The sequence below is a fragment of the Archocentrus centrarchus genome, chromosome 4 (genome assembly GCF_007364275.1).
Source record: "Archocentrus centrarchus isolate MPI-CPG fArcCen1 chromosome 4, fArcCen1, whole genome shotgun sequence".
Lineage (NCBI taxonomy): Eukaryota > Metazoa > Chordata > Actinopteri > Cichliformes > Cichlidae > Archocentrus > Archocentrus centrarchus.
The window spans coordinates 23,421,138-23,441,256 of NC_044349.1; the positions used below are offsets into that span (position 1 = coordinate 23,421,138).

The 20,119-nt window shown below is 40.1% G+C and overlaps 1 protein-coding gene across 1 annotated transcript; it reads right to left on the minus strand.

The window, feature by feature from the left end:
* Positions 1–1,183: 1,183 nt before the first annotated feature.
* sh3gl1b (SH3-domain GRB2-like 1b) lies at positions 1,184–20,082 on the minus strand. Its single transcript, XM_030727679.1, has 9 exons — positions 19,670–20,082; positions 10,604–10,672; positions 9,616–9,688; positions 9,388–9,531; positions 9,018–9,151; positions 8,602–8,760; positions 7,248–7,351; positions 6,335–6,468; positions 1,184–3,838 (listed from the first exon to the last, which is right to left on the minus strand). Exons 1-9 carry the CDS (start codon positions 19,712–19,714, stop codon positions 3,645–3,647), a joined length of 1,056 nt encoding a protein of 351 aa, XP_030583539.1. The 5' UTR covers positions 19,715–20,082; the 3' UTR covers positions 1,184–3,644.
* Positions 20,083–20,119: the final 37 nt, after the last annotated feature.

The window sequence follows — 20,119 nt, forward strand, 5'->3', positions numbered from 1 at the left end:
GGTCCAAAAAATTAAGTGAACAAGTGGGTTGTAGAGGTAACAGCAAGACAAACACTAAAAACTCAATGGTTTTGCAGGTGGTGTTTTTTTTGCTTTTTGTTAGTGACCTTGTTGCTACTGGTAGCATGAGATGGTACCTGCAGCCTATTCAGATTGCACAGGTAGTCCAACTCCAACATACATGCTTTGACTGATGAGGTTTGTAGTCTCCCAGCACAGTCTCAAGGGTGTGGAGGCGATACCAAGAGATGAGCTGTTACAGGAGCTGAGGAGAGCTGCACAAGGCAGGAGAGGGGCTTCAGTCCAGCTTCGGGACTGGTAGCTGCTCTATGAGAGAAGAAATAGGAGGAGCACTGCCAGAGCCTTATAAAATGACCTTCAGCAGGCTACTTGTGCATGTTTCTGACCAAACTCAGAAACAGACTCCATGACCATGACATGATGTCCTTCAGTGGGACCTGTGCCCAGCACCATGCAACCTGATTGCCATTCTCCAAACACCAGAACTGGCAGGTCTGTCCCCGTCAGCCTGTTCCCTTCACAGTGGGACAGTGGGTAGGTGATCACCTTGCAACCAACTTTGTTTGAGTCCCCATCTGAGTGCATGCTGTCGTTGTGTCCCTGGGCAAGACCCTTAACCCACATTGTGAATGTGTTTGGTGGTGGTCAGAGGGGTTGGTTGATAACCTTCTACAGCCCTGTCCAGCTCTCCTCATGTGACCACTCATCTCCTGGCATCGCCACACTCTTAAGACTGTGCTGGGAGACAGAGCTAACCTTTTTGCACCTATGAATGAATCATTCTGGTTGAACTGGAATACCTGTGCAACTTGAGTGGGTTGTGGGTACTGTCTCATGCTACCAGAAGAGACAACGTCACCAACAGAAAGTAAAACTGGAGAAAATGAGTCAGGAGGGATAAGGAGAGAGTAATGGGTCTGTGGCCACCACCTGCACCAAAGCAGGTGAAACTGATTCACAGTGGTTTTTGCTTCCTAACTGGGCAGACTGATATCCCTGAAGTTTAACTTTATTTTGTTACACTGTGATGACTGAATTTGTTGAGCAGTGTGTTTACACAGACGCATGAGCCCAGAGTAATGCTACCCTTTTTGCTTGGTTTCCATATAAAACACAATACAACAAAGCCATAATTTCACATCCTCACTACAAACACAACAGCTTTTTTCCTTTGTTTTATTTATTTTTAAGAAGGGGGGAAATGGAGGACATAAAAGAAGCATGTACAAATACTGTGGTAATACAAGACACAATATATTGTGGTTAAATTCTGTATTCATACCAAAAGTAAAAAGGCAACTTAAACCTAAGATATACACTTACTATGTGTAATATGGGACTACATGCAGAGATTAATTTAAATGTATTTAGGTCTTGTATATAAAAAATAATACTATAGAGAGAATGACTTAATGTTCAAAGGAGCATTTAAGACTGATGAAACAAACAAACAGCCCTTTAAGATGAGAAATCAGTGGGATACGTTCAAACGAGGATTAAAATCTACTTAAGAAAAAGCAGTATCCACTGGTGGCCTGCTGATAAACCTCACATCAAGATATTCAGGAAACTGCATGTAGTGTTGTCAATGTGCAGAAATATATGCATGCATGCATTTAATCTTTACACAGGAAAGTGACAATGACTTTAAAAAAAGTGAAAAACAGACACTTTGACATTTTAAATAGCTAGGTAAGGTTTTGGTTGATGTATTAGTTGGGATACTTTCCCTCCTTTCGTTTCCAAAGGCACTAAAACAAAGCTGGCAAAGACTTGTTTTTGATAACAGTGAGATCGAGACAGCACCTCTTATCACACTCAACCCTGAACTTCATACAAGCATTGAAGTGTAGAAAGGTCAGAGATGTAAACATATTAGACAGGGACCAAAGTCAGGAGATGAGTGTTTGGCAGCATGGAGTGAAGGACAAACACATAAAAGAAGAAGCTGCAAACAGTCAAATAAAGCATATTTGACATTCACAGTCTGAAGTCAGATGGACTAAAGATAAATGTTTGGTAACAAAGGTTCTCCCAATTAATACAAATGGACAACCGATTAAATGAAGGTTTTCCTCGATGTTTCCCTTTTACTTAAAAGTCTTTGCCTCAAACTGTACAGTGTATGTTGTATTAGACTCTACCTGCAGGTGTGGACTGAGGCTAAATCCAGAACAAGAAGCCAGCCTTGTCTAAACAGATGACACATCTGCCTCCATCAGTCCTGTATACTAAATCATTTGAATCAGATCCTTTGTGAATGATCAGAAGGACAGGGCACGAGTACATTTCTAAGCTCAAATGAGGTTCACAGGACAGATAAAAATGAATGCTGCCAGCAGCACCATCTACTCAGGCTCTGCATGTAGGTAATAGGTGTCTAAAATGAGCTGAAAGGCTGAGAAAAAGGTTAACATGCATTAATAAACAGGCCAGAAAGATAATAAAGATATGGCTGTTTTGCAGAATCATTAGCAGTTTAAAAAATAGGCACACTAAGCATCATATTTCTATTGCATCTTATAAAGTCTTTTTGCATCTGTTTCCTACTGAACAACCTCTAAAAATGGATCTTTCTGCATTTCCAGACATCAAACACACACTTGCTCTAAGCGACAAAGGTGCAACCTCTGCATTTAACTTTGGGTCTGTGTGTAATGGTGGAGTAAGTATGACACATGCACACACACCCCACTCTCATCTGAGGACCAAGGTGCAATTACAACATTTGAACAGATGAACTCTAAAAAGCTACTGTAGTTATTTGTGACTGACATTATTCAAAGACTATAACAAAGAGTAACTACTGTGTGGGTCAGGCTGCAGTTATCGTCACAGGACAGTTTCACATGAAAATTAAAAAAAAAAAAGAGTCATTACACAAAAGGGAAAACCTGAAAATGTTCAAAATCTGAGGCTAATTTTGGCTCAAGTTTCTCATTAAAAATGTGAAAGCAGTATTTTTTTTTTCTGTAATACAGCTAGTCACGTGTAGTTCCATTTCAGTTTAGTAATTCTCAGTCACGCCAGCAGGTGGCATCATGAGGCGCAAACCAGTCCACAAGTGAACTGAAAACCAGCAATTTTCAGTTTAGAAATGAAGACAATATTCAGTCAAGTTATGCATGACAGTTTTTACACTAGAGTGGCCAACTCAACCCCCACAGTAACTCACTGTTAAGCTGGTGACCAACCTGAGTTTTAAAACAGACTGCAAACACAAGAAAAGGATGATATGAAAGAGACATCCCAGGCATTCTAATTACCCAAATTAATTCTTTCTATATTATTAATTTGTGGTTTCAAAATGCTTAAAAATGTTTCATCAGTTAGTTCCAAGACACTTTTCTTACGGTTGGATAGCAGATTTCCATCTTAATCTAGATCATTTTACCTCTGAATGAAACAAGTTGATATTCTGGTCTGGACTTTGAAATGTCAACTTCTTCTTCAGGACTCCAGTTGACCAAAAAAGTGCTCATCTGTGATGATAATGTTGGAGTTGAAGGTGAAAATGAAACCTTTGTGGACCATCCCTCGACTTCTTTGCTCCCTCTCTACTTATTCTACCTTTTCTCCCCTCCTCCTTTACATCAGTCTCCTCTTAGCTCCCTCTCTTTACATTAGTGTGGCAATGGAACGAGGACCTCGACGTAGTTGAGAGGAAAGAATCCCGACTGGCCGTTCAGCATGCCCTCGTACCAGTTCTCGTCAATCTGATTGGTCAGGGTGATGATATCGCCCTCGCGGAAGCCCAGCTCTCCATCGTTCTCTGGCTCAAAGTCATACAGTGCCTTACAGCTCGGCTGCTCCGGGGCTGAAAATAACAAGCAAGAGGAGAATATTGGGAAAAGTCAAGACTGAGACACAGTAAAAGGCCACAGGTGTCAGTTTCAGGGGAGGGAAGTCACAGTATATGGTGCAGTGTCGGCATCTTCAACAAAAGCTCATGAGTACTTCTGAATAAACATCATCTGACAGCAGGTTTCTCCAAGACAGCGCCCTCCCCGATCCCTCGCTTTCTCCCTCTCTCTCTCTGACCTCACATAGATCAGCAGCAGAGAGGAGGGCTCCACACAGACAAACTGGGCTTTTTTCCTTGCCAAACAATTTTCTCATTGTATCACGCTCACCCAGCAGACTAGGCTAGAGACTGGAAAAGATTTGGTCAGCCATTCTGTTTCTTTTTGATTCCTTAGTTCATCTGTTTACAAGAGCAGAAAAATAAATCAACACTAAATAGAAAAGAACCAACTCTGGAACAACCTTTTACCATTTCAAACAAAAGGAAAAGTAGGCAATATTTAGAAGCTCATCAGATACAAAAGAATCGATTCCATGTGCAAATGGTCACACGAGGCAATATGTAGCTTCAGGATAAGTTGTGCAGACCATTTTCATCAAAACCTCCACTTAATTAATCTCTTTTTTCATGATTCAGTTGTGATATTCTTTCACATCTGTGTGAGTTCATGTGTTTGCAGTAAACTGCTCACACATGGGGAGAGACAGACGAGAAATGATGCTCGCCACACTATGTAAAAGTGGTGAAGGACTAAAAATAGAAAAGCAGAAACCGCATTAGAATAAATATCAAGAGTCAAAAGAAAGTTGTGAAATAAATATTTAACACTGACGACACTGTTGAAATTCTGTATTCAAAAATGTTTACTAAATATTGCTTTACTCACAGTCTATAGGTGAATTTAGTACCAATATTCATTCGATACAAAAATAATTTGAATATTATTATTGTTTAGGCATATATAAAAAAAAAAAGGTCGTTTCCTGCATAGAGGAATTTTTAGCACACCCCAAAAGATGCTTTAGCCAGCCAAAAGATTTTTTTGCCCTTTATATTTTGTAATAACATTATTTTTGTCAACCAGTCTTGTTAATTGGGGCTTAATTTACTCCCACATTAAACATTTTTATTTATTAAATGCTTACAAATAAATAGTCAACAAAGTCACACCGACAGGCCTTTTCTGAGCCAGAATAAACTGTTAATTCCTGTGTTTTAAACTTCCACAACAGTCACATTAATACATAAAAATTGAGGATTTGTTGCTGTGTTCAAATAAAAAAAAATTAAACCTAATGAACATGGGCTCAGGTTTCACAAGATGTCAATAACATAACTATATTAAAAGTTTTATAAATTTGTTGTTATGCAGTTTTAACGTTTAAGTGTTTGTATCTTGTTTACACACGTAACCTAAATAAGTGTTTTGTACATTTGCCAGCCAGCAGATCAGCAACAGTACAGGAAGGAAGTCTCTAATAACTTCCAATTGGCTGGTGTCTGTGCAGAGCTCTAAAACACAGCTGATAAGCACATAAAATACAGATATAATCTGAGCTTCTAAAATCTTTAAGAATCGTATCTTTAGGAAGTCAGTTTGCAGCATTTAAAAGGGCAATGTGCAATACACAAAACCACATTCATACAGTTATTTTTTGCATAAACTGTAAACCACCATCAGTGTTAAACCAGTGAGAAGCAGCTTGTGTCCTGCTTCCTAAATTTCACAACAGAAGTGAACATGCACACGAAAATTTGAAAACAACTGAAACTTGGCAACCGCACACAATCAGTGATTCACACAATCCGGCAAAGTGAAAATGCATCTCTGATGTCACAGGGAAGAGGAACAAGGTGGCTGGAGAAAGGTCAGCCAGATCTCACACACACACACACACACACACACACACACACACACACACACACACACACACACACACACACACACACACACACACACACACACACTCCTCCCCCTCATATTGAAATACACCTCCATTTTCGTGTGGTCAACAACTCAGTGAAGTTGTTTTGACACTTTGAAAGTCAAACATTTGTTTGCTATCATTTTCAAAGTCTTGATCACAGATGAGAAAAACAGAGATGTACACTGAACAAGTTTCACATATTTCCACTCGGTGGGACTGATTTGTTGCAGCTGTTAAGCAATCTTGTTGGCAATGCCAAGAATTTTCAGTAGAGTTTCTGTCAGATTTCTAGGAATTGAGTTTGTTCCAGGTACACTAGTCTGGTTTATCTGCTGTGTCTGGACAAACAGATGGAAGTTTTGCTATTGTTGAAACTCTAGTAGGGCAGCTTTTTGATGTATTTTACTAGTTGTCCTTTAATGTGGCTTTAGGAGTGATGTAACTGGAAGCATGAATACAAAATAATAAAAGACAGTTTTGCTGTTTCTGCTGTTCACCATCTTTTAATTGTTAGTTCATTCATTGTAACCTGGCAAATTGCTAATACTGATCTTTCAGGTCTTCTCAAAAGGTTACTTACCTGAGATGCGTGAAGGTGGAGGGGCCATTGAGGTTGAGTAGCCTCCATTTGAATGGTTGTTGTCTCCAAAGTCAAAGACAGGTTTGGGTTTGGGTGTGTATTCACGTCTTGGTCGAGACTGAGCCTCATTCATCCTGTTCAAAAACAGAAATACAGTTACAGTCAAAGGTTTACATACACTCATCATGGGCATGAATGTCATAGTAAGCTGGGGCTTTTAATGATTTCTTGAATTGGAAGAGTTCACTTAAATTAGCTGGTTTCCTGGCATGGACCTGGCTTTCAAGCACAGGTCAACACATTTTCAATAGGGGTGAGGTTGGGGCTTTGGGAAGTCCATTCTGGAAGCTTAATGGTCCATTTCTAAACAACTGCAGGTTCTGGGATCATCAGTTTAAACATAAATACAACTTATTTGGACATGTCACCACTTTGCCAAAGTCCAGAAGAAGACCCAAATTGTCACTCTCAGATGAGTGGAAATTGGTTTTGCAGTTGCCCAAATGGACAAGTCAACGGTCTTCTCGAGAAAGGTTTTACAGTCATACGAGACAAAGATTGAGCTCTTTAACCACAATGACAAGAGGTATGTTTGGAGGAGTAAAGGTGAGGCTTTCAAACCCAAGAACACTGTACCAACTGTCACTGGTGGTGATAGCATCATGCTCTGGGGCTGTTTTGCTGCCCTGGATATCGGACAACCATTTGCTGGTGCTAATAGCCGCGCTCACTTGCTAATCGCAGTGATAGGGAACAGTTCCGATACGGCACCGGTGACGATACCTCAGCACCAGGTGCAGCACCGGGTGATCAGCTGCTGGTTACAACCCCAATGTCTAAATATTAATGCATAAAGCTCTACAATCAGCTGTACTACATTGTATTTGTGTGTCATTAGGTTTCATTACTGCACCTGTCTCGGAGTTTGTCAGAAAGCTCCTCCAGCACCTGTACAGCTTGTCTGTGATACTGTAGTTGGGACTCCACCAGAGATGACAGCTGGCTCACCTGCTCTATCTACATACACACATGCACACACACAAATAAACCCCAGACACATCAATGTCACTGTGTTACTGTGCAAGTCATTCCCATGGAAACACGCAAAATCTAGATAATGAATAACAAAATCCAAACAGTCCAGTAACTGTACGTGGGCCTGGAGCTAAAATGCAACGATGACAGTGTGTAAAAAAAGTTTGTCAACCTCATCTTAAGCTATACCTAAAAAGTGGGTGTGGTATTATTTTGCTGAAACACTTTAAGGGTTCAAGTATTTTGAAATGGGAACTATATAAGATATTAAAAGAATAAAGAAAACATCATGTCGTCCATCACAGTTTGGCAAAGTTTTGTAAAAGAGGCTGTTTTAATTTGTTTCTGCTGGGATTTTATTTCTACACTCCACTTACAAACTGTCAGTGATGAGGTACAAATTACCTCAATATCCATCACCTTTTCATGCCAACCTAATTAATAAGTACCCAAATCGTAAATGCTACTAAATGCATGATTTTCTCAAAGATGAACCATAAAATAACTTCAGTACATGTGCACGTATACATGATCCTGGTGCTAAACTGCCTTTGTGTTTCACCTCTTTTGTTTATTATTAACCAATTTTTGACTTTGTGAAATGATTACATTTTTTACCAACACCCAATTTTCAGATTAAAATCAACACAAACATACATTATATATGGTATCTGAATAGCCATAAAGACCAACATAAAAGAGGCTGACAGCAGAGAAATAACAGGAAATATGAAACTGATGAACATCTGATTAGCCTGCTCTGCCCTGTCAGCTGGTCTTCATTACTAAAATGAATTTCTGTGATTCATTATCAGCTTGATTACCATCAATCAGATTAAGTTTTCAATTACCAAACCAAAATGGGATCAAATGTTAGGACTGTCGAAATGTAGCTATTAAGAGACCTGTTTGTTTCCAGTGTTACTGGGTTGAGTCGGTGGACTTTTATCAGTTTTTATAGGTTAACAAATGGAGTGTGTGTTTGTTCTCTGGGTGGGTTGTATTTGACCAAGCCAAGTAAAGCACTGCAATGTGGGAGGAGGTGAAATGTTTTGCATGATACAGTAATAATAGCATTAGATCTCACAAGCAGACGCAGGCTGAAAATGACTGCAGTTATATTTTGAAATATTTACATGGTAGAGATTTTTTTTTTTTTTTTTGCCGTCAGTAGTCCAGGATCAGGCTTAAGATCACGCTCCAAAACATGTTAAACACTAATAAATCCTTACGTCAGTCTCCAGAAGGTTGTACATGCTTGTCTCAGCCACTTCCTTTGACTCATGAAACTTCTCCAGAGCCTGTCGAACCTCTTCATCCGGGATCTTGCCCTGACGCTTTTTCTTGTAGTCATAATCCAGGCGGCGGCCTTCCAACTTCTTCAGATGGTGCTGCAGAAAATGCACTTCTTTAGTTACTTTCTGAAGTATGAAACTGGCCAGACTCAGTTTTTTTTTTAATTTTAAAATGTCAAAAACAATCAAAAGTTTTGGCTATATCCTTTTGAAGATTTTATATCCACTGCAACCGTACAATGTAAAGAAGGTATTTAATAAAAGAACAGTTATATTTAAATGCTATATCTTAACTGTGGATGAGAGATTAACCAGTATAATTATATACAGTTTATTTTCAATGCATAAGATACCTGTATCTCTCTGAGGTCCTTGTCACAAAGCCCTTGCAGTGGATCAATAAAGTTCTGTTTGACATCAATATCTAGAGAGTCTTTGACTTCTGCCAACCTCTTCATGGCCTCTCCTACATCTACTAGAGCACCACCTTAATCACACACACAGAAACATTAAAAGTGAAGAGCTTATTTTAGTGACAGAATATATCCAGACACAAATGAAAAACTTAAAAAAGTCAGCTTTTCAATACACTCTAAAAACTCTGGGTCCACTTAAATAAATCACACCCCACAAGCACCATGACCATACACATTTCAACCACTAATGACTCACAGACGTGCTACTGTGACATGAAAATAAGATACTAAACCAGACACATCTTACCAAAGTTAGTGTCCTCTCCAAGTTCCCGCCCGTACTTGGACATGCACTCTCCTAGCAGCCCTTCAGCTTGAGGATAGCCTGGGTTCTTCACCTGACCACGAATCTTGGACATGGTGTTTAACATGGACAGTTTGGCTCGTGATGCTATGAAAATAAAGGAAAGGGAGTTGAAACAAAGTGGAATTTATATAATCAAAATGGCTGCACAAAAACTGGTTTTCTTCTCACCTGGATTAGGTTGAAGGTACTCTGATGTTTTGGAGATCACCTCCACAACTGCTTTACTGGTCACATCTACTTTCTATAAAACACAACAGGCATGCACTCATCATAAGTTTGCAACTTGTCAGAAAACTTAAACAGCACAGAGGGAAGGGAAGGAGGTACACTCATTTTTCCCTATTTAAAGAGACTTTGGTGATAGTAAACAAGCTGAATATTATAGGATTACTGATCCAATGTCTGGATCAGATTTCCAATGAATCGTGACTAGAAATCCTGGATCAGACACCGAGCCGCCCTATGGCCGATCCAAACAGCTCAGCTGTTTGTAGTTTACAACATCACGGATCGGCAGCAGCGCATCAGTTGCTTGCTGAGACTCAAAGTATCATGGAGGAAGCTAATAGCAAGTCAACAGCACACTGGAGGTACTTGGAGGCTTTCACTCCAGCTACAGCAACAGCTTTTACTTATATGTTTGCAGCATACTGTAAGTTAATTGCAAACTTTTCAGGCATGCCAAGTGAGCTGAAATGACTGAAAAGCTCAACGACGACTTATCCTCTCTCTCGCTCGGTTGCAGTCACTGTCATTATGTTTGGTAACGCTTGTTTGGAAGCATTTATTGTCAAATCTTAGGAAGCCTCAAACAGTGACTTTTCTTTGCCATTTGTGCTTAAAATTGATCTGAACAGCACTTTTCAGAGTTGCATCTCAATCAGGAATGTTTTATGAAGGCTTTAATAAACCTGTTTTTAAAGATTACTTTCTAGCGTTTTGCCTTTCTGAGCAGTGGGCTACATATAATAGATAAACTGTTGACACTGTATGACACAATCAGACTTCTATTTACATGTCACGTAATGCTTTACATGACATGTAAATAGAAGTCAAACAAAAATAACACTAACGATGCTTGTGTACTGCGTGAAACCATCCAGGCCTTCAGCTTCAGCATGTTTCTCTTAAGACTGCAGAATGATGCCTCTCTTACCCGTTCCAAGTCTCTGAAGTCATCATCTAGTTTGGTTCCCTCTGCCCCTCCAACTTTCTCACTTACCATCTAGAGGGAGGGAGAGAGAGAGACGAAAAAATAGAAGGGGAGAGAGGAGAAAGGAGGAGGATTGGGAAAACAAGAGCACAAATTCATTAATGTTGATCATAAGGTTTTGATCTGAGTGGGGAAACAAGCTGAAGCATATGTTTAATTTACCAGTGCCTGCTCTGTGATCACACACTCTGCCCTGTGTTCACCAAGTACCAACATTAACCTCAGGTGACTCAAAATACCAGCTAACCTCCCAGTAGTACCATAGAAATCACACAAATAACATCCTTAAACTGTACTATGCAAAAGAAAAAAAATGTTTCACCAGCTAGGACCGTGACTTCTATTTCAAACCACATCTTGTTGATGTTGATTGAAAGCATATGCATATCCAAGCTCACTTGGATATCTGTCTGAGGTTTAAAAATATACTAAGAAATTAATGAAAACCATGTTACTGTTACTGTATAGCACAACTACTGATGTACATTCTATTTGTCTAATTCCCTAAATTTATGAGTAGGATTTGTGCTTTCAGAAAGATACATAGAAGTCGAATTCAATCAAAGTGTTAATTCTGACTATTTAATAAGTTTGTGTTGGAGCAACTTAAGGTTAATTCAAGTCTTGACTGCTGAACCCATGGGCTACATGATACTATATCCAAGTTTTTCAAAGCAGAACAGGGAGCAAAACAACGCCTAATATCACCAGCAACCCCTATTGTGCACAGATGAAGGCCAGCCACAATGACTAATTTGTGCTTTGTTTGGGGTTCTGCTATGATTCCAGCCCACAGTAATAAAACTGTGCAAGCAATAAAACCTGGATGTGAAGATTCTGTTTGGCTCTTGTGCACCGAAGTTCTGAGGAATGTTGCAACAACTTCTGTTAACCGTTAATTAGTTTTGCTCTGCATTACTAACAAAAGGGAGACTATCTGCACAGCTAACATAACCCAGAGAATATCACAAGAATACATGATTTTTTAACTGCACATATGATTTGGATTTTATTTTCAGGGATTTTTTTTTTCCCCAACTCAGAGTGGACCTTTTGGGTGGCCACCTATGTAAACACAAAATGTCAGCATATTTAATGTGATGAGTCAGGGGTACCTGAATAAACAGTGTCTGTGCATTCTGATGTCTCAAAATATCTTTTAAGCTTTGGTAAGTAAAACCTCTTTGACTGTGCATGTCAGGGAGGGATTTCAACTAAAGTGGTCTTAAGACAATAGTTCATTTGTAGGATCCAGTCTATGCTATGTAGGTATGTATAATACAGGACAGGCCTCACTCCATTAAAGGCTGGTCAATCTTTTCACAGGGTGATCTACTCTGAGACAGTCTATTAGACCTATTCAATCCTGTGGATACAGTGTTCCTGCCCTTAAGCCTCTTTCACACATGAACTCTGGTTGGGACACTGCCTGCAGTTACCCTCTCTCTCATGTAGCACCTAACAGGACATAGTCTGCCTCAGCTGGAAATATCTGTTTGGTTTTAGCAAGAGCAGAGTATGCAGGAAGCAGGGCACAGTATTTGCAACTAACACATTTGCTAGCTACAAATACTGCAGACAATGACCCGCTCTTTTCTAACATGGCCTCATTTGGATAGTTCACTGACATGTTACCCGGGAGGCAGCAGGTTTAAAGACGACTTGTTGTCCAGTGTGACTCAAACATGTGCATTCTCATATGCAGCTGTAGGCTAAAACTTTAATCTCTTTCACTCATGTGTGACAAAGTAACAGCTGTTTGAAGTCATTTTCTACATGAATCAAAACGGCTGTTTGTGACCTTTATGTGATAACTGGAATTATAAAAACTCTGCCTTTTATCTATTCCACTGAGGTTATGAGATTTTAACATATTGTCACAGATATAAAATTAAAAAGAACATGGCTGCATCTCAGCTGTAGCTTTTACTGAGCAGTCTGGTATATTCAAGCTATACTTCTGTATCTCTGCTATATGCAGAACACACAAGACAGGGGACTTTGGGGCATTCGGGTCACAAGCTCAACTCACTATCTGCTCAGCATTTATCTCCCTTCCTCTGAAAATCTAACAATGCAATGTGCAGCCCTTCTTTGAGTATTTTAGTCTGCCTTATACACTCTTGGGTATGTTAGAGAGAGAGAGAATATCAGCCAAAAATCCAGAAAAAAAAATTACATAAATGTTATAAACTGATTTGTATTCCATTGAGTGAAATAAGTATTTGATCCCCTACAACCCAGCCAAAATTTTGGCTCCCACAGATTGGCTGTAAGCCCATGTGGCACACAGATTACAAATTAATCAATTACAGATACTCCTTATCTCAACTTGCTATACGTATAAAGTGCACTTGTCCACAGAATCAATTTCTTCCATTCCAACCTCTCCATCACCATGGGCAAGACCAAAGAGCTGTCAAAGGACATTAGGGACAAAACTGTAGACCTGCACAAGGCTGGAATGGCCTACAAGATGATCCGCAAAGAAGCTTTGTGAGAAAGTGACAACTGCTGGTAACATTATTCAAAAATGGAAAAAATACAAAATGACTGCCAGTGACCCTCGGTCAGGAGCACCATGCACCATCATGGGGTGAGGATGATCATGAGAAAGGTGGTGGATCTGCTCAAAGCTACACAGGAGGAGCTTGTTAATGATCTGAAGGCAGTTGGGAGCACAGTCACCAAGAACACCACTGGTAATACTACACTGTAATGGATGTAAATCTTGCAGCGCCTGCAAGGTTCCCCTACTCAAGAAGGCACATGTACAGGCCCATCTTAAGTTTGCCAGTGAACATCTAAATGATGTGGTCAGATGAAACCAAAAATCAAGCTCTTTGGCATCAACTCTTAACTAACAGAGTTTGGAAAAAGAGAAATGCTAAGTATGACCTAAAGAACACCATCCCCACAGTAACACACAGAGATTTAAATATTATTCTTTGGGGCCGTTTTTCTGCTAAGAGTACAGGATGACTTGACTGTACTGAGGAGCTAGACGATGTGGCCATGTACCCTAAAATCTCACTGAAGATGGATTGTGGATGGGTCTTCCAGCATGACAATGATCCCCAAAATACCACCAAGGCAACAAAGGAGTGGTTATGGAAGAAGCACATTAAGGTCATGGAGTGGCCTAACCAGTCTCCAGACCTCAATCCTATACAAAATCTGTGAAGGAAGCTGAAGCTTTGGGTTGCCAAGCAGCAGGCTTCCTAAGATGTGCGGAAACCTGGCCACAAACTACAAGAAATGTCTTACTGCCGTCTTACCAACAAGGATTTCTCTACCAAGTACTAAGTCGGTTTGCTTGGGGACCAAATACTTATTTCACTCAATGACATGCAAATCAAATTCATATGTAATGTGTTCTGTTCTGAATTTTTGGTTGATATGCTGTCTCTTTCTATTTAAATGAAACTACCATAAAAATTAGAGACCTCATTTCTTTTCAAGTGAGCAAACTTACAAATTAAGCATGGGATCAGATGACTACTTCCACTGGTGTACATAATGGGAAACTTGGCTATTTTATAACACTATTAATTCAGAGTGATTATTCTTACTTTGCAGCTTTGTGAGAAAAATAGCCACTAAACAATACTCCAACTTTTCTCCAATTCTAAACATCAAGTTTTATTGCAAGTGTAACATTATTATTTACATTTACACAAACTTAAAGAGAAGCAGCTCAAGAGGATCCACAAATGTTTTGGTATAAACAACGTACAATGCTACACAGAGGGATCAGTCTGACAGGTATCCTGTTCATCACAATGACTGGGTATTAAATGTCAGTGCATTATCAAGTTCAAGCTCTTGCTTAGCTTCTGATTACATGAAGATTGCACATCCCAAAAAGCTGATTTATACAAAGAGACACTTAGTGAAGAGTTGTAACTCACACAACAAACTACTGCTGAATTTATAAAATACTGTCAGCTGCCAGCGCTACCCTTCAGCCTCTTGACAGTAGAATCTTTAGGTGGCACAAATATCCTGGACGCACAAATTCTAGAACACATAATTACCAGGTCTTGGTAGATCTTAACAGGGTGCATTATGAAAAAAGTCATTAATGGTGGTTAACATGGATAAAATGTAACATCGGAACATATTTAACTCATGACATTAGATTTGGTCATGATCCCTTATATTTTCTTTCTAACAAAAACTAGCTGGCAGTTGCTCATCACTCTTCCTTCCCTAAATTAGTTTCCTGTAAATATCAGATTTCATTTTAAAACTTTATCAGTATCAGATGCATATGGAAGGGCATACCACGTAAAACTCTATCAAATTGTCATGCCTCGGGGGTTTTTGGTGTGTGTTGGTGTGTATGTGTGCGTTTTTTCCTCTGTCTCTCCTCCGTGATGTGGGCGTGTTTGGAGACTGGCTTACGGGCCCTCGGGGTGGCTACCACCTGAGACTCCTCCTTCTTGGGCAGGCGTTCAGCGGCACTGCTCCACACCTGTGCCACGTTGGGTAATCACGCAGACTTCTTAAGCTGCCGGCAGACCTTCAGTCTTCGCTGGATCATTGACTAAGTCACAGTCAGTGTTGGCCGCTTGTATATTGATTCTCTACTCGTTGTTCCTTGACTTACCTGCTTTTCGCTCCTTGCCCTAGATCCGCTGTGGAAGTTCCTGCATGTTTTGCCCTCATCGCCATCTCGTCTCCAGACGCCGCCTGCCACGCTGCCTCGCTTCTCTCCCCTGCCAGAGTCTTGCCTGCCTTCCCTCACATCACCCCAGCCATCGTTCATGCTCTCTGGATTTCCCTCAGCAAACCTCACGCCACCAGTCACCACCCACCACCCAGCCTGCGCTCGCTCAGCCCCTTTCAGGAAACTCTCACTCAACTACGCACTATCAATAAATCATTGTCACCTTTTAAGCGTTGTCTGTGTCCCCTCCTTCTCCACATCCTGACACAAATCAATTATGTAGTTCTACCTGCTGTGGCAACCCTTTGTGAATAAGGGAGTAGCAAAAGTACACTATATTGCCAAAAGTATTCGCCCTGTCCGCCTTCACACGCATATGAACTTGAGTGACATCCCATTCTTAATTCATAGGGTTTAATAACCTGTCGGCCCACCCTTTGCAGGTATAACAGCTTCAACTCTTCTGGAAAGGCTTTCCACAAGGAAAGGAGATTTTTTTTTTTTTAGGAGTTTGTTGGTGGGAATTTTTGACCATTCTTCCAGAAGCACATTTGTGAGGTCAGACACTGATGTTGGATGAGAAGGCCTGGCTCCAGTCTCCGCTCCCAAAGGTGTTGTATCCGGTAGAGGTCAGGACTCTGTGCAGGCCAGTCATGTTCTTCCACACCAAACTCACACATCCATGTCTACATGGTCCTTGCTTTGTGCACCGATGCGTGGTCAAGGGGCCATCCCCAAACAGTTCTGACAAAGTTGGGAGCATGTCATTGTCCAGCATGAAGCATTAAGAGTTTCTTTCACTGGAACTAAGAGGCCAAGCCCAACTCCTAAAAAAATAAACCCACACCATAATGCCTCCTCCACCAAACTTTACACTTGGCACAGTGCAGTCAGACAGGTAATATTCTCCTGGAAACTGCCAAACCCAGACTTGTTCATTGGATTGCCCGACAGAGAAGCGTGACTTATCACTCCAGATAATGAATCTCCACTGCTCTAGAGTCCAGTGTTGATGTGCTTTACAACACTGCATCCCAGGCTCTTGAGCTAATCTGAAAGCCACATGGAGTTTGAAGGTCTGTAGTGAATGACTCTGCAGAAAGTTGATGACCTCAGTGACAGACGTCATTTTGTGTGGCCTACCACTTCATGGCCGAGTTGCTTTCGTTCCCAATCACTTTCACTTTGTTGTAATACCACTATCAGTTGACTGTGCAATATGTAGTAGCGAGGAAATTTCATGAGTAGACTTGTTGCACAGGTGGTGTCCTATCACGGTACCACACTGGAATTCACTGAGATCCTGAGAGCAACTCATTATTTCACAAATGTTTGTAGAAGCAGTCTGCATACCTAGATGCTTGATTTTATACACCTGTGGCCATGGAAGTGATTGGAACACCTGAATTCAATGATTTGGATGGGTGAGTGAATACTTTTGACAATATAGTGTAGCTTTCTTTTGTATCAGCTCCATATGAAGGTCTACATGGCCAGGCTCCTGATCCCGCTTCAATCATTCAATAAGGGTCTTCTGAATGTCCCACACTCTGACTTTAAATCCAGAGGTGACGGTGCTTTTGAGGCTGTAGCAGCAAAACTTTGGAGCAGCCTTCCTCAACTCATCAGGTTGTCTGAATCAGTTTTAAATGCCTGCTGAAAACTTGTTTTATTATTTATTTTCTTGAAACATTCCCCATTACTTAGGCTATGATTCAAATCACTGCTTATATCTAGTATGACCATAAGAATGTATGCTTGTATGTAATGTACATAACAAATCTGGCACCCTAAATAGAGGATTTGGATTTCCATCAAAGGAAAATCACCAGGACTGAAATTTTTAACATTTTTTTTTGTAACTGGGGTTAAATTTATTCAAGCTTTAATACAATTGTATCTATCAATCAATTAACATGTTAATATAATCTCACAGTCATTATCATCATAATGTTTCCCCTTAATCTTAATTACATTAGCATCATCCCTACAAAATAAAACAAATCTGAGAAAAATTCCCACCTGATCACCTCTTAATAAGCAGATGTTTTTTTTTTGTTTTTTTTTTAAAGTATTAAATTATGAAACTTTTTGGCACAGAAGAAATCACAGTTAAGAAATGAGCCTGGCATCATAGTGAGGGTAAAAAGGAGGCCTTCACATAACTTGTATTGAGCAGCCACCAGCTATCCCACTGTCTTTCGGTTGTGAAAATTTAGTAGACAGTTCTTGTATGTAAGAAGTTAAAACAGCTTAAACATAATGGGGAAAAAAATAAAGGGGTCAGGTGGGAGGCACTCACTTTTCTTATGGATTGCCTCATTACCTACATTTACAGCATGTGGTCTGTTGATTTAAACACTAACACGGCAGCATCCTTTCACCACTACCCTTGACTAGAAATTGATTTTGAGTAATAAAAACTGGCTAGGGAATTATACTGCAGATGAAATATCATTCCTATAAATGGATTTAATCCCAGATGAAGTCTGCATCAAAATGTAATCTCCTTTTTTACCAGTAATCTAATCCTTTTCTGATTGCAGCATCTTAATACCCAGTATCAAGAGCATTAGGGCCAAAAAGAGCTATCTGATGTTTCTAAGCCTGTGCTGTGATCCAGCTAAATTATGTTGTAGAAATGTTTTTAAAATGGAAGATAAAAATAACCAATGCCTATCAAAGGTGTAGCCCATGGCTATTCATTAAGGTTTTCTTATCATTAGTTCCTGCTAACTAGACATAATAATTTCATTTCTGCATCATTTCAGTTTGTTTCAAGTTTTGTTTAATTAAACTAAAAGAAAGAAGAACAGCAACAACAAAAAAACAAACAAACAAACAAAAACAAAAAAAACGGCCAGGCTTCAGCTCAATAACAATCATGCAAATAAAACTCCAGTTGTGTCTGATATTTGCCTTTTGTCAACCATTAAATCATGTAAAGGCCGACTTATTCAGGATTATCTCGTACTTAATCTTCTTTTGTATTCCCACATAAAGCTACCTTGATTTCTAAGCATTTATTCAGGACTAAAATGTCTTCCCACTGTCATACCTAGAGCTTCTACAAGTGGAACATTTCAGGCTTTAAGATCTAGCAAAACAAGTATAAGTGAAAGCGAGATGTTAAAAAAGCGAAAAACAAGGAGATGAGAACTGCAAAGCACAGATATCATTTCCACAGCCAACTTCCTGCATGCCTCCAGTGTAGAAAATCTGAGCTATGTGACTGTTATTGACTCTCATGGAGTTTTGGCAACAAAAGCAGCTGCAATGCAGTCAAATAAAGGGAAATCACACTCTTTCCACCTCCTTGTCTGCATCATTTCTGGGGGTCACTTGCTAATGCACCCATCCACTTAATCTCTTCTGCTAATCATTTTCACTGCAGTCACTACTACTAACCTTGACATGACAGCTTCTAAATCATCTTACTTTTCCTAAAAGCGCAAACCAACAGGGATCCGAGTCTGTTCCTGACAGGAAGCTGGAGCAAAAACCAAATGTCTTTCCTGCTTAGATCAGCAGGGGTAGGAAAAAAAGAGCCTAAAAAAAATCGTTTTAAACAGTTCCCTCCCATGACTGAGAGAGCTGACCTAAATTAAAAACATTCACACCGAGGCTCAGACGCCAAAATCATACGACTTTTACATTTTCAGTGCGAGCACTGACATTATTAACACAATGGTATGTCGTTTTTTTGTTTTTTTTTTACTCCCCACAGCTGCCCTAAATTTTGGTCTACATCTCTAAACAAAAACCCAACCTAAATACACAGCTGGCAAACCGGTATCGCTGGTTAAATTAAGCCATTTTGCAGGTTACACCGATTCACCGATGGAGATGAAGTGTATTTTAGTTAATTCTGCATTATTTGTGCACAACTCGTCATTCAGATTCTGTTAGACTACTTTTGGTTTAACTATGAGCACTGACTCACCCGGAGAGTCCCTGCGGCAAGCAGGGCTAATGTTTACCGCAGGATGTGTACTTACTGAATCTGAACCTAGGAAGGGCAAACTCTTAAATACCTGTAAACCACGCAAATAATTACAAAATTAACGTTAAACTAGTCAATGTTAGTTAATTAGTTAGTTACACTGGTTTATTAAACGTAAACAGACAAGCTAGCTGTTAAAATACAACTAAACCAACATAAACCATTCACATGTTGACACAGTTAGTTTGTGGAGATATTTTTCCTGCTGTCACCACAAACTAACATAACAAAGTATTACAAACATTAGCTCACCACATACCGTTAGCACATGCTAAATGAGGCTAGCCGCTAATGATACATGACAGCTGCTAAAGGAAGGAAAAGTTTTGCAAACCTGGCTGGCTTTGTAAAACTGCTTCTTTAAGCCCGCTACAGACATCTTGAAGCCCGACTTGTCTTCGACTTCCAACCGAGGTGTAAATAGGTTGCAAGGTAGGTAAAGTTGGCGATATAGTTTGTCAGAAAATGGGCCAGTGCGAAGAGTTCTTCGGGTGAATCATAGGACCGCACAACCGTCACTCCAAGTTGGGACACGCCAACTGACCACGTCCACGTCGAGAGAGACTCTTCCCGCTGTCACAGCAGATAACTGGGCAGAATGTGCTACACCTAACAAACTCAACACTTTTGAGCGTACAAAACGAACAAGTTACGGCTCACTGCTGACAATCTACGTTATACAGAGCACCAAGGTTGCGCTCCCCTTTTCAAAGAAATAATGTTTGCCGAGAATACAGAAGGGAGGTAATGTGGTTGTTTCGTTGGTGAACACTGCCCCCTGCTG

Coding starts and splice junctions, on each gene's coding strand:
- sh3gl1b (XM_030727679.1), bottom strand. CDS start 19,714: ATGTCTGTAGCGGGCTTAAAGAAGCAGTTTTACAAAGCCAGCCAG. Junction 10,673..19,669: donor AGTTTTACAAAGCCAGCCAG/GTTTGCAAAACT, acceptor CCCTCCCTCTAG/ATGGTAAGTGAGAAAGTTGG. Junction 9,152..9,387: donor TGGAGAGGACACTAACTTTG/GTAAGATGTGTC, acceptor TGTGTGATTAAG/GTGGTGCTCTAGTAGATGTA.